We start from the raw sequence: 13,427 nt of genomic DNA, 5'->3' as shown, positions 1-13,427 counted from the left end.
CATTTTCAAGTTTTAGTAAAAAACATCTCTCTTATGTTGCAACTTCTTCAAAGTAAAGATTTCCTGCTTTCCTTTCCTTTTCCTTGCTCAAAGTAACAATAAGCTGAAGAAAGGAGGAAAGTCTTTGCTGGCTGAAAGTCAAATATATTTTCCAATCAAAAATCGTCCCAGCAGCTGTTTCAGAGGACTTGAACAGCGAGTGACAGACTGAGATCAGTCAGCTGTAATTCAGACGGACTGCCGGACAGATACCAGGGGTTAAAGTGGGGTCACATGCCTGCAGGGGGATCTGGTGTGTTCAGCCGAAGAGAGGAGGGGTCAAGGACGGGGATCGACAGGCCTGTCAGAAACCAGCATAATCCTCTGGAGTGAGCAGAGAAGAAGTGAGAGTCTGATCGCTGTGGAATGACGGTCAGAAGTGTTGACGAGAAATGACCATGTGTGTCTCACCGGGTGAGTTTCGGTGCTCGTCATGATCCCTCTGATCTGCTCCAGCAGACACTTCCAGGTCACGTCCACATTAATGCAGATACATTTCAAAACTCTGTTTACGTGTCACAGACCTTGTTGCAGAATCTCATCTGGTTTATTCTAATCCAGTTCTGTCCGGGGTACCTAGCAAAGCCCTGGATATGCTCCAGTATGTGCAGGGTTCTAACCCGCACTAAGCCCTAGCAGCACATCACCCCAACCCTCATCCACCTTCACTGAGTCCCGCTCAAGTCCCGTCTTAGAAGCACTTTTTAAACAAACATTCAGGACAGACTGCCTCTGAAACCTTCTTTCTCTCAGGAGGCGATATACGACAAAAACAGGAAGCGATGGAATACAGTGTAAACACATCCAAGATGGCAGACAAAGCAACAGAGTCAGACTCCTTGATGACAGTATGGCTCTTTAAGTCAATGCTGCATGAAATTAAACATATGCACATACATATGCAATTTATTGTGAATATGCTCTGTGTTTGTAAATATACTTTTTGGTATACTGTGTGTATGATATGAATGATGTCATGTTGACTAGTTATCGTTTGCCCCGTCGATTGCTCACAGTGAATTTTCCTGAATATGACCTCCTCTCACACATCCACTCACCACGACTTCATGCAGAAATGTTACTTTTGTGCAGGTGGGAAAACGTCAGGATGAAGTTGGGATGAAAACTTTGGCTCTTAGCGTTCCCCCCCCCGAAAGTGTGTGTTTAAATCCAAAGGTGGAGCGCTTGAAACCAGACGTGTGGACAATGAGAAAGCTGCGAATTCAATCCAAAGATAATTGCATGCTTTGTATTGAAGACAAATTAAGTGAGGATTGAAAGTGAAAACAAAAACTGGGAAGGAGCGACCTTTTCAAATATTTCAGTACGAGTTCATGTAGGGTCAGAGAGAGAGAGATAAGTGTGTGTGTGTGTGTGTGTGTGTGTGTGTGTGTGTGTGTGTGTGTGTGTGTGTGTGTGTCACAGGCAACAAACTACTGCCCTGGCTATCACTTGAGACATCAAATTCCCCCCTTTTTCATCCCCTAAAGGCTCAGTCTCAATCATCTACCTCTCATTTCTGTCTGTGTGACGAGGTGACAAAGCAGCATGACAGATCGGAGACACCGGCACAGTTCCAGCCGACGAGATTAAGACTTTAACACGACAGGAAAAAAAACAAAAAAAACACACACACTCTCACAGAAGCAGCTCAGCTCTCTTGTCACGCTCAGCCCTCTCTGCCTGTTTTGTCTCCTACACTGTTTCTGCACTTGTAGCCAAACACCCGTAATCCCCTGTGCGCCGGGATAATTTGACAACAAAAAATAAATAAATTGAGAGTGTAAAATTAAGCCGTACTCCTGTTCGGATACAGACAGGGAGGAGGAGGGGGGGGGGGGGGGGGGGGTGGGGATGGTTTGGCATGGGAAGGTGAGTCCTGCTGACAATGAGTGAGGCAGGAGGGCGTTTAAATGCCAGGTAATTACACCCCTCGACCGGCCTTGTTTCCTGCCCTGGATTAATTTCATGTGGACCAGGTGCATGTAGTGTGTGTGCAAATATGTGCGTCTGCTCGTCACAGCAAAGTCCCTCTGTGATTTAAAATTATTGTTCATTCTCTGAGGATCCACTGATAACATTTGTTAACTCTTTAAAGCCTCATTTCAGCCCACTTCTTACTGAAAATCTAATTATTTACTTGTGCATGCCATCCAGGGTGACACATGGAAACACTTCTGAAAAGACTGCCTCCTTTTGCACAAACCTGCCACCCTGCATTCAATCTCTGCATGCCATGTTTTTTCCCATGCAGGCCTCAGAAACGTCAGGACCGGTCCTGCAGGAGCGCCGTGTGTGTGTTAAAGATGGTGGAGAGCCAGTGCTGATGATCGCTCTTCCAATGTTTGTGTTCGTGCTCTGCCTGTGTGCATATGCTGGATCGGAGCATGTGCGACTGTCACTCACTGGTATCTTGGCTGTTCAGCGGGAAAACGTCAGACCTGCTCAACACGTGTGAGTCAGTGTGAGAAACACACACCAAACGACTCCAACCCTTTCGCAATAGCAGTCATGTACACGTTGCACATTGAAGGTGATAAAAACAACTTTTTTTAAATATCTGTTGGAGCTTCAAAAGAAGGAAACACCGACTGAGAGGCTTGAAATACTCATCTACAAGAGACAGCGTTCAACCTGAAAAATACATTCTTTAAACTTGAAAGTACAAAGTAACAGGTGACAGATACATGATTAAATATTTTCCAGTCTCTCGAATATGAACACTTGAGGGGATAAGCGGGAACGGTAAGCACCCCCCCCCCCCCGCACTATGTCCCACCTGCAAAAGAGGCTTACCCGTGTCAGGTTCCCAACGCACAAAGGACCAAAAGGCAGAGGTAGCGGTTACATTATAATTTCAGGGGAGGAAGCAGCTGAGGGAGGAAGTCTGGGCCAGTAACCAGAGAGCATGATGGGATAGGTGGGAGGGGCCGTGGCGGGGCAGAGGATTAAGGAGGGTCCGGTGAGATTGTTCTGCTGCTCTTTATCTCAACTGTTCAATAACTCGGTGTATGATGTGTTCACGGTGTGTTTTTATCAACGGGAAAAACAAGAACTTGTGTGACAAAAAGTACTTCATCTTAATTTAGGAATATGAACCGAGGAAAAGTGTTGTAGTACTCGAAAACAGTCTGGGTCTCGAGACCACTATTTGAAGGTCTCGTCTCTGAATCTAAAGCATTTTAACTCGGTCTTGTCACATGCTCAGACTAGGCGGACTCCAGATTTTAAATCAAGACCGCTCAAGACCACCATTGACAGGCTAGTCTTTCATGTGATTATGTGATTGTGAAAGTAAACGTGATATTCATGGTCTTGGTCTTGTCTCGGTCTCCATCCCTAAATATCTTGGTCTCGGAGCACTCTGATCTCAGGTATGTCTTGGTCTCGGTTAGTGTGGTCTTGACTACAACACTACGGAGGACTCATGAACTGTACCCTTACATTTCTAAATCATACATGCATATAACTTTACATTTAAAGGACGTCTGCTTAGAGAGCCTCGGAGCTATAAATTACAATCTGAGCTGGCTGGAGTGCTAAAACAACCTCTTCTGATGGACGCACATTGACCGAGAGTTTTTCCCAGCCATCACAGCCCGTCTCCTGGCCCCTGGATTAACATGTATAGTGAAGCATTTCAAAACTGTGTCATTAAGAAAGACACTTAACCCCTAATTGCTCCTGCTGCTTCGGCGGCGGCGTATGAATGGGATTAGTTACTGCTGATGGACTCTACCATCAGGGTGTGAAGCTGGAGACTCAAGTGAACACTCAAGGAAATGACTGGTCCATGCAAAGTAACAGCACAACAACCAACAAATCTCAAAAGGCAGATTTTTCTGTTAGCGCCATCTTTTCTTTTCATACTAATTAATCAACTCCAATGTGACATATTAGTCTGCAGCTTTTCTAAGATTTGGATCGATCAAGGTTTGCTGTTTCCCTCAGTTACTGCCTTTATGCTAAGCTAACTAGCTGTTCTATTGATTCATTTTTAGTGTACGGAAATGAGTGTGATAATTCTCCGTAAGAAATGAAGACCCTGTAAGTGAACTGGAAGATTCTGGCAATGGGGAATAAATACATATACATATATATTTACAGTATTTTATTTTAATACAGGTCAACAGGATGATCGTGAGAGACTGAGACAATTGAGATAATTTCTGTAAGTTTGAAATAACAGACCTATAAAAGAGAGAAAAGGGAAACAGGCCGGTAAGTTTATAAATTTGACTGAATATTAAATTAGAAAACATTTTAGCGGTCAAAAACATGAAATGTATTTTGGTGACGGGAGAATTGTTATTTTTTTGTGATTTTGATTTTGGAGAAAGATCTCCTCCGTTCTGTTTTCCATCTCTGGATTGAAGCCTGAGACATTTGGAAAGACTGATTTGAAAAATCTTTAATCCCGGAGGAGAGGAGGGGAGGGGAGGGGGACGCCTGAAAAAACTGCCAGAATTCATATGAAAGCGTTTGGAAATTTAAAAAAACGTGTAAAAACCTCCGAGCCTCAGAGGGATTATACTTCGGTATTGGGAGCTGTTAATCACTTTGGAAAACGTAGGGTCACTCGTCTTTGTGAGATGAGATTCTGCAGATGAAACCTCTCTCTCCTTCACACCTTGAACGCCGCCAAACGTTAACGCCTCATCACCTCGACACTTTAAACTTCCTCGTCGTGCTCGTCTCCTCCTCCCTCCCGCTCGCTGGCTCGTTGCAGCCTCTGATCTTTGCCACCACGCGGCCGTTCATTAACCGCTCGACACCATAATGCCGCCGCCCACAAACCAACACTTCAGCAAAACACATCTCCAAGGACAAGAGTGCAATTAATTACGCTTGTTGTGTGATCTTTGGCTCTGGAGCTGCAGAAGGAATTAAAAAAAAAAACCTCTTTATCTTTCACACATGCTTAGAAGCCATGATGACAAACTTTCAAAAACAAAAACAAGCACATGACTGAATGCAAAGAGCGGCTGCTTTGCATTTCCAGGCTACTTTATTCTCCATCCGACGCCTCAAGAGCGTGCACGCCGATGGAGACACAAATATGGAAACAGACTGTGACAGACAGGCTGAGTGACAGAAACAGGCAGATCGACAGACTCACAGGGACCTCCACATATTTGGCAGCTGCTTTCACCTTTCAGGAGAAGAAGAAGAGAAGAAGAAGAATGACACTGAAGCTCAGCTGGGGAGATCTGGTCGCCTCAGTGAGCGGTGAAAGAAGCAGCTTGACGCTCTCTGTCTCAGGGACACAAAAAGAAAAAGAAGGTTTGTACTCACCGTGAAAGAGAGGATGGAAGAGAAGAATGTGCCTTCATCGTATCGGGAGAGCTTGGAGAGGACACTGTCCAAAACGGCAGAAAACTGATCCCAAAGGAGAGAGAGAAGACGACGCCTTTATTTCACCTTCAATAATTTTAACAAGACTTAAAAAAAAAAAAGGTTTCAGGAAATCTCTCAAACAAATCTGTGCTTTTTTTCTCCAGCAGACATTTCTTTAAAATACTAAAGAGGACGACGTGGAGGCTGAATAGCTTGCTGCATCTTTTTTTATTTTATTCATGATGTGCATCTTTACGGTGAATTAAATGAATGATCCCATCACAGTCACGAGCTCGAGCAGAGTTTTTAAAATATAACTATTGTAATACATGAAAAGATGTTTGAATAAAACCAAATATAATGCAATTAAAGGAACACTCCTAATAATAAAGAAGTTAATTAATAAACATTATCTGTTCAGACGAACCACCTTTATTATGAATATACATTTAAATGGAAAAAAAAGATGAAGAAAAGGCTGAAATATAAATGTGTGAATGTTTAAACTCTCAATGGAAATCTATAAAATATAGAATAAATATAGAAATCTCCTAAACTCGTAAAATAAATCATAAATAAATAAATAATAAATCTAAAGAGTTTAAATCATCAGATCTTGCAGCTGCAGCTTTACCTCCCGGCCATAAAGGGACACATTAAATTGCAGATAAAACAATCCATACTGATGTGAATAAAGGAAAATGAAAACATCTGGGAGGAGATGAATAAAATAAAAGGCCAACAAAAGGGTTTTTTTTTTTTTGGTTTTTTTTAGGATGATAAAAAAAGATTTACCCTCGTGACGAGCGACGAAATCATTTCTTTCAATGCGTCGTCAATCAGAACATCGATTTTGGAGTGGTACTGTTGCTGCAAATAGAGGAAGGGGTGGGCATGAGAGAGAGAAGGAGAAGTGACAAAAAAGCTGTAAATTATTTGATTATTTCAGAAAACTGAAGCAACACAAAGACCCCCAAAAAATGACTTCACCACGATACAGAACAGCAGCTTTGTCTGTGCTGCAAAAGACCGAAAGAGAAGCCGACAACACTTGGTGTGAACATCAAGTCTGTGCACACACACACACACACACACACACACCCTCCTGACACGGCGAGGCGTGAAAAACCTTCCCATCCGTGTATCGCCGCTGAGTTAAGCAGCTAAAAGGACCATTATGCGGCTGACTGACATTCCCGTCCGCGCTGGAAAAGCGATGGAATCTGAAGGATACTTTTTGTGCGGCTCCCCCGACAATTAGAGCAGCCTTGTATTCCTCTAAAGCACCGGTCCAGCTGCGAGGACCAAAAGCTCACACAAGATTCAATTAATCCGCCATTTCATGTCTCGTTTGGGCCCCCCCCCCCCCAAAAGCATATTCATGGCACCTTTTCCATTGAGGGGAGACAGGGGGGGAAAAAAGGCCGGGGCTGAGCACTGAATGGCAGCAGCAGCAGGGGAGTTCATCTCTTGGCGACAATGCCCTTTCACTGGCCGTCTAAAGAACACCCAAATTAAAAATTTCAATCAACAAAGCGCACGGATCGCTGACAAATTCTAGGTCCAGGGAGGTCACCGCCGCCAGCCCTAATTATGTGTTTTTTTTTTCCTCCCCTCCACAAGTCCGCAAAATGGCAGTTCTCTTTCAGCACGCAGGAGTCTTTTTGGCAAATCTTGAGAGCTTTTCTCTTTTCCCTCTTCTTACCTCAATTAACATTGCTGCTTTGGCCCATTTTACGTCCGACAAAAGGCGGCCATAAAAAGCAGCAAAAGGAGAAGGAATTGTTTGGTCTTTGCCATGTGCACGGCAGAAACTAAAAAGGACAATAATTGCTTTTAAAAACATTTATCCGCTGGTTGAGCTGCTGTTGCCGCTGCTACTTCAGCAATGTGAGACGTATTCCACTCTGAACTGGGTCGCATTTTTTTAAGAGGACCCCTCACCCCGCCCGCCCGACACAATTTACATGACCTGTGGAACAAAGCGACAGCAGACTGATGAGCCTCTTTGGTGATTTCAGATTAACGGGCAGGTAGAGGAGTTTCTGGTTGATTCAAAGGAGAAGTTTAAGGCAGAGGAATCTGCGGCTGAGCCTTCAGACATCGCTGAGTCTTTTGCTGCCGATGGACGCACTTGAAGACTAGTTGGCAGAAAAGTGACCACACGGAAGGTTCAGACTGGCATTTCTTAAGACCCTTTATGCTGCTGGTCAGGGGTCAGAGGTAAGGAGGCCTCATTCACAGCTCCTACTGCCAAGTGAACACGACAGTGCTTCAGCTGAACCACATACACGGAAAGTCAAGAGAGTCTGCTCAGGCTTTCTTCAAAACTCTGGTGAATTTAAACACCACAGTGGAGATAAACTTTGTATTCTTTTCAGATTGAGGCTTTCTCAATGTGTTGACATGGCTCAGCAGTGTGGCTGTGTCAATGCTTTAACACTCAAAACTTTTCTTCAATATATGACGCTTAAAGATCAGTTCAGGTTTAAGGCATTAGCGGTTTGTTAACGTTTCAGTGAACTGGATATGATGCTTCTAATGAGTTGTTAGTGTTAGTGGTGTCACAGAAATATAGTTGAGGATCCAAACAAAGAGTTTATGTCACAAAGAAACACGAGCGAATCAATCTCGTAAATCTCATTTTATCAATGAGTAGAGAGCGTTCACAGCAGAAAGCGGCCACTTGGAGAAAAAATGCACAGCGGAATTTTTCCAAATACTCCAACTGTTTTGTGCGGACACTTGGAGCGTTCAAGATTAAAATCTTTCCACTTTTCAGAAAGACATTGTTTACATCACCATCGCTCTTTTCCAGATGTATGATACTCCCTTTAGTTTTGTCTCCTACTGATCGTGTCTTGTACCCACATCCTCCTCGCTCCGTGCATATAAAAAAATACAGTAAAAAGTAACGGAGCAGTGTCGGTCATACAGCGGTTGTTGTCAACAGACTGTTGTCATAGAGACAGGATGGATGTGCGCACAAACACTCCAGAGCGCACAGCCAGCAAATTTCTGTCAGGAATATGCTAGGTGGACACGGGGCCTAAGAGATCAACGTGAAGGTACAACAGCTAAACGTTGGTTATGCGAGGTAAAACAACTAGGGATGTAACGATTCACTCAACTCCAGATACGATTCTCTCACGATTTATTTTACAAAATGAGACTGTAGACAAATGATGACTGATAAAGATTCCTTTAGGGGCGGCAAACCCACTCGTCAGTGTGGTTTGGCCTTTTAATGTTTGTTTTTCTCTCAACAAGGGGAGGTGATTGGAGCTTCTCATCGTGGTGTGGATTAAATGCTGCATCATGTTGGTTGTGCTATTTGTGTAGTTCTCCGTCTTCTTGCAATATTTGCACACAGTTTTTGTCCTGTCTGTTATCTTCTCACCTCTTTCATTTTCTATCTTGGGGAAGCCAAAATGTTTCTACACCTTTTTAAAAGACGGTGGAGCGTCCTCAATTTCTAAATCTCTGCAGCTGCTGACACTCATCATATTATTGCGATCTCGGCCCAAATAATCATTGCCATCACCACATAATTTCCAGTGAACACACCCACCACCAGTAACAAGAAGACTGTAAACAATAAACATATCAGTACATAAACCATGAAACCAAATACACAATCACCTTACATTTATGGCTCCTACAATCACGTTACTGTTTCCTACATGTTGAGGACCTTCTCTAATCACCATCACTGTGAACTTATCTGATCTGGTATTAAGAGCATATATCTGAATTGTGAAGAGATTTGATGAAAAGTTTGTGTTTAGCACGGATCAGGCAGCAATACATGAAGCTTTTGGGTAGAAAAGAAAAAACAAAAAATCAACAAGGAGGGACTTAAGAGAAACAGTTCAAAACAAACAGGGATCTAAAGACTTATGTGTGACATAATCTTTTGAGACTTACTTTTTGTAAGTTTGAGAATCTGAGAATGTCTCCTAAGAACCCCCCTCAATGATGGTAAGGTTGAACCATATGCTGATGAGATGATGCTTTACAGAAGTAGTGCTCCCTATAGTTGCTTGAAAGGCACAGCCATTTTTTCAGCTTTACCTACACCTGATTGGTTGGATCAAGTGTGTTCACCCAATCAAAAGCTCCCCTGGTGGACAGAATCAAGAATGGAGCTCTGAAGGACTACAATGGACCCCCCTGCCATCGAAAAAAAAGGGCTTACATTCGACATGAATAGATTCCCAAGGAGAGGTCATTCTCTTACTCCCAAACTCACTGCAAGCCTCTTAAAAGGCTCAGTTATTTATGTGGCATGGCATGGAGTCAGATGTCAAACAAAGGGAATGTGTTCTTCCTTTGGGATTGGAGCGTGTGTGGAAAACTGTGTGAGGGGAAAAGAAAAGACGATGAGGCGATGGAGGGACTTACCCATTGTTTGTCAAACTGGGAATCAAACAATGTCGTGCAGGACACATGGACATGATCGAGGGAGGACATGAGACAAGAAGGAGAGGGAAAACAAGTCAGCCAGTCTAATAAAACATCAGTTACATTCAAAAACATTTATACATGATTCTTCAAAACCTTCATAAGAGTGAAGGAATACAACTTTATCTTTCTACTATTTATCCACTGAATTCCTCCTTTCAGAGAGGACGCGATGGGTGCTGCGTGTCGCTGTCAAGCCCATTCATTGTCTATGTGTTGCTCCTTGCAACAGCGAAGGGTCCTGCTTGGCTTTCTTGTAGCTGAGCGGAAGTGAAAATATTTTCAACTTGGGTGCAGCGCTCCGTGACATCACCTCCTCGATCCATTGGGGGGAAGATGAGATAACAACAAAAGGTGTCTTTCCTGTACCATGTTGTAGCTGTTGAGGCCCGCCTCAGCTCTTTGCCAATATGGCGACCGCCATGGACGGGCTTCCAAAATCACCCTTCAGAAACCAATAGATGACGTCACTCAGGAGCCTTCCATTATTATTTACAGTCTATAGTCTGTCTGTATTTGTGCTTGTTTTACATCTCAGTGATGTTAAATCAAATGTACCAGTGTAACATGAAAGCAGCCTGTATGTGTATGAAGCTGGTACACTGAGTGCCTCTCTGCAAGCATGCATTCAGCGTGTGTGTGTGTGTAAGTGTGTGTGAGAGCAGGAATAAATGGACAAACTGTGTTTTCGGTGGAAGCTGGAGAAGAGAGGAAGCTGAAGGTTAAGAGAACAGCGATCTTAGCTCTCTGTCAAGACTGAAGACGGCCAAGGGTTTCACTCTCAGCAAAGCCAAGGCTGCCGCCTCACACGGGCTTCACGGTCATCCATTTAACAGCTCGTGTCGAGCCCTTGGCCGCTTCAAGTGAACACAAATACACCTGAACTCCACCACTGCTTCATGTTTGGAGGGAAATGGCCGCGTTTTAGTGGCTGATCTGACAGTTTGACTCCACCTGTTCAGTGTGAGGCTGAAAATAAAAGACCACTGAGGGCTTTGGAAGCTGACACGCTTTCACTCCACGAGGCTGTAAAGGTGAGATGGTAACTGGAAAAAAAAATACTAACGTCCATGTTAACTGATTTATTTTGATTCCTTTTTTTACACCCGTGAAATAATGTGGAGATGATTTAATTTCTTCCAGCCTCAGTTTCTCTTCGTTTGGATTACATTACAAGGCAAGGGTCAATATCCATCCCTCCAATTAAAGGCTTCTTCTTAAAGCAAATCTATCTTCAACTATCTGAAGACCTCAGATTTTGTGAACATTCATGAGAATTGTCTGATGAGGGTTTGCTAAAGTTTGCAATGGCTGTGTTAAAGGTTTTTTTTATACAGCAAAATATCTAAATTAATAACAAATTTACCAAACCTATTTTATATTTTGTTGAGTACTTACATATGCTCCGTTTCAGATTTGCGCTCCTTGTGACATCACAGTGGGATTCTGGTAAAAAAAAAATCCCCTCCCCTGGTATCTTCACCCATGGACTCCACCCCCAGCCTAGAACAAAACTTTTGAGCAGGTCCGCCATTTTTATTCTCGTAAGCGAAGGAGTGATGTCTACCGGGAAAACTCAGGTGGGGCTCATTGCATTTAAAGAGACACACACACTAAAACAGAGCTTTCTGAGAGAGCTGGTTTATACAGGGTCACAAACCTCCTCTGGTGCTTGATTCATGTTATATTTTGACCAAAGCACAGCACAGATGTTTCATTTAGACCACAGCGGACTGTTTGAAAAGGTGGAAAAGGGGGATAATATGTGTTCCATAAGCGTGACAGATATTGGATATTTGCAGATAGTGCACATACAGATATTTCTAACCTATTTAGGACTTATTATCATCGCTGTTATATGCACAGTAGCAGTACCGGTTCGTCTTCTTTGCATTATTACTCTGACACATGGGGGCGCCTAGATCATACCCTGCGGCGTTAAACTTTCAAAGACGGCTAAAAAGAAGTTGCAATACTTTTAAAAAAATTATTTAGCAGCCATTTTCCCTTTAATGTATGGAGAAATAAAGCATGCTATCAGGGAATGTAGAGTGTTGGAGTATGACATGCAGTACATGTTGTGGGTTGAAGTCTCGTGACAGTTGTGACCAGGTAGCGTGCACTGCAGAGACAATCCACGGTGAAAAATAGAAAGTGTAGACGTAGATAGATTTAAAGTGAAGCAGAGCTCAGGAACGGTAGCAGAAACCTGTAGACTGTCATGACAGTGTCTGGTTTTTGAAGGAACTTAGAAGCTCCTGTAAGCTGTGTGTCACTGTCGACTTGGACTGGAGGTTAAACTTCCCCACTGAATAAATTAAGCCTTGTGTGAAGTTATTCGCCATCATATGCATCATCACGATTTTGGATGGTTATTCTCTGCACCGACAGATCAGTCAGACAGCAGTGATCCTCTTCCACTATGGGTAAAACCATTATCTTTAAATCCGCATGAAACAGTAACCGATAAACCTGCTTTGACATAAAGCCTGTGACGCCACATCGCTGATTTCCGGCACCGTTAACTCACCTCTTGTCCGGTGTCCAGCACGCAGAGTTTGGAGCACTGCTTCTTTGCGTCCATCAGCACGTTGAACATGGTGCAGACCGACAGCGGCACCCGGAAGTCTGTCGACTTATTTGCTTTCTGCATTTTGGAATCAAATGACGTTTTTGTTCTGTGGGACAAAACACAAAGAGGATTTTTATTATTGAACGACTGCGATCGCTTAAACTTCACAACCCAAAGAAAGAGGGCTTTAGCTCAAATGGTCGAGCAGGTGCCCTCTTTGCACTGGTTGCAGGTTCAAATCCTGATCCTGACGTTGTATGGGACATGTCATCCCTCACTCTCTCTCTCCCTGCTGTCACTATGAAGCCATCCTATATAATAAAGACTATAGACTGAGATCCTCTCGTTCTGACCTCTTGACGCAGGCCTCCATCATGTCGCTCGCCATCAGTTTGAGTCTCTGCTCCAGATGTTTGGCGAACTCAGGTTCTGGCCAGTGGAGGTCCAGCACGAACATCTGTAGAGCGTCCAGCTTCCAGAACAAATCCTCCGAGGTGGCCGAGCCATTGCTGCAGGGATGAATCATAGGGTAAATAAGTCAATATCACAAATATGAAAAAAAAAACAAGGCACACTAGGGAAGGGACCGGATGTAGTTTCCAAGATGGCTGACAGATGTCCTGCAATCGTCACTTGTCCCACTAAACTCACATTAATGGTAACTGAGAGTGTCAATGTGCAGGATTGTGAGTTTCATGGTGGGTTTTTATCAAGATTATCCATCAGCGATATCCTCTCCTTTTTCCAGGTGAAGTTGAGTGTCCTTGTTTCATTTACCAACTTTTACTGAAGTATGACTGATGTCTGTTCAACTGATTAAAGAAAAGCAGAGTTTCTGCCTCACTTAAATACTTGTTGCACTTTGTTTTGATTTGTCACCAAGACCCCAAAAAAAGTCAGTTTACATCCCCAGTTTATTTTTTTTAGGTTTATTTTTGGGGCTTTGTATGCCTTTATTTAGAGACAGGACAGTGGATAGAGACAGAAATCAGAGAGAGAGAGAGAGAGAGAGAGA

The 13,427-nt window shown here is 43.3% G+C and overlaps 1 protein-coding gene across 6 annotated transcripts in view; it reads right to left on the bottom strand.

Moving 5' to 3' along the window:
* Positions 1-13,427, bottom strand: part of cadps2 (Ca++-dependent secretion activator 2) — a 300,078-nt gene that overhangs the window by 12,912 nt on the left and 273,739 nt on the right. For 2 of the 6 annotated variants that reach the window (XM_061037051.1, XM_061037055.1), the window contains 6 exons: positions 12,766-12,921; positions 12,371-12,518; positions 9,781-9,795; positions 6,172-6,246; positions 5,335-5,418; positions 5,159-5,191 (listed from right to left, as the gene is read on the bottom strand). In XM_061037051.1, the coding sequence (XP_060893034.1) occupies positions 5,159-5,191; positions 5,335-5,418; positions 6,172-6,246; positions 9,781-9,795; positions 12,371-12,518; positions 12,766-12,921 (511 nt within the window). The remainder of the gene's footprint in view (positions 1-5,158; positions 5,192-5,334; positions 5,419-6,171; positions 6,247-9,780; positions 9,796-12,370; positions 12,519-12,765; positions 12,922-13,427) is intronic. The other 4 variants (XM_061037052.1, XM_061037056.1, XM_061037053.1 and 1 more) reach the window with 3 other exon arrangements.

This window comes from Labrus mixtus, chromosome 4 (assembly GCF_963584025.1).
Source record: "Labrus mixtus chromosome 4, fLabMix1.1, whole genome shotgun sequence".
NCBI lineage: Eukaryota > Metazoa > Chordata > Actinopteri > Labriformes > Labridae > Labrus > Labrus mixtus.
Note: the sequence above shows the minus strand (reverse complement) of the source record. Positions and strands in the feature narration are given on the sequence as shown.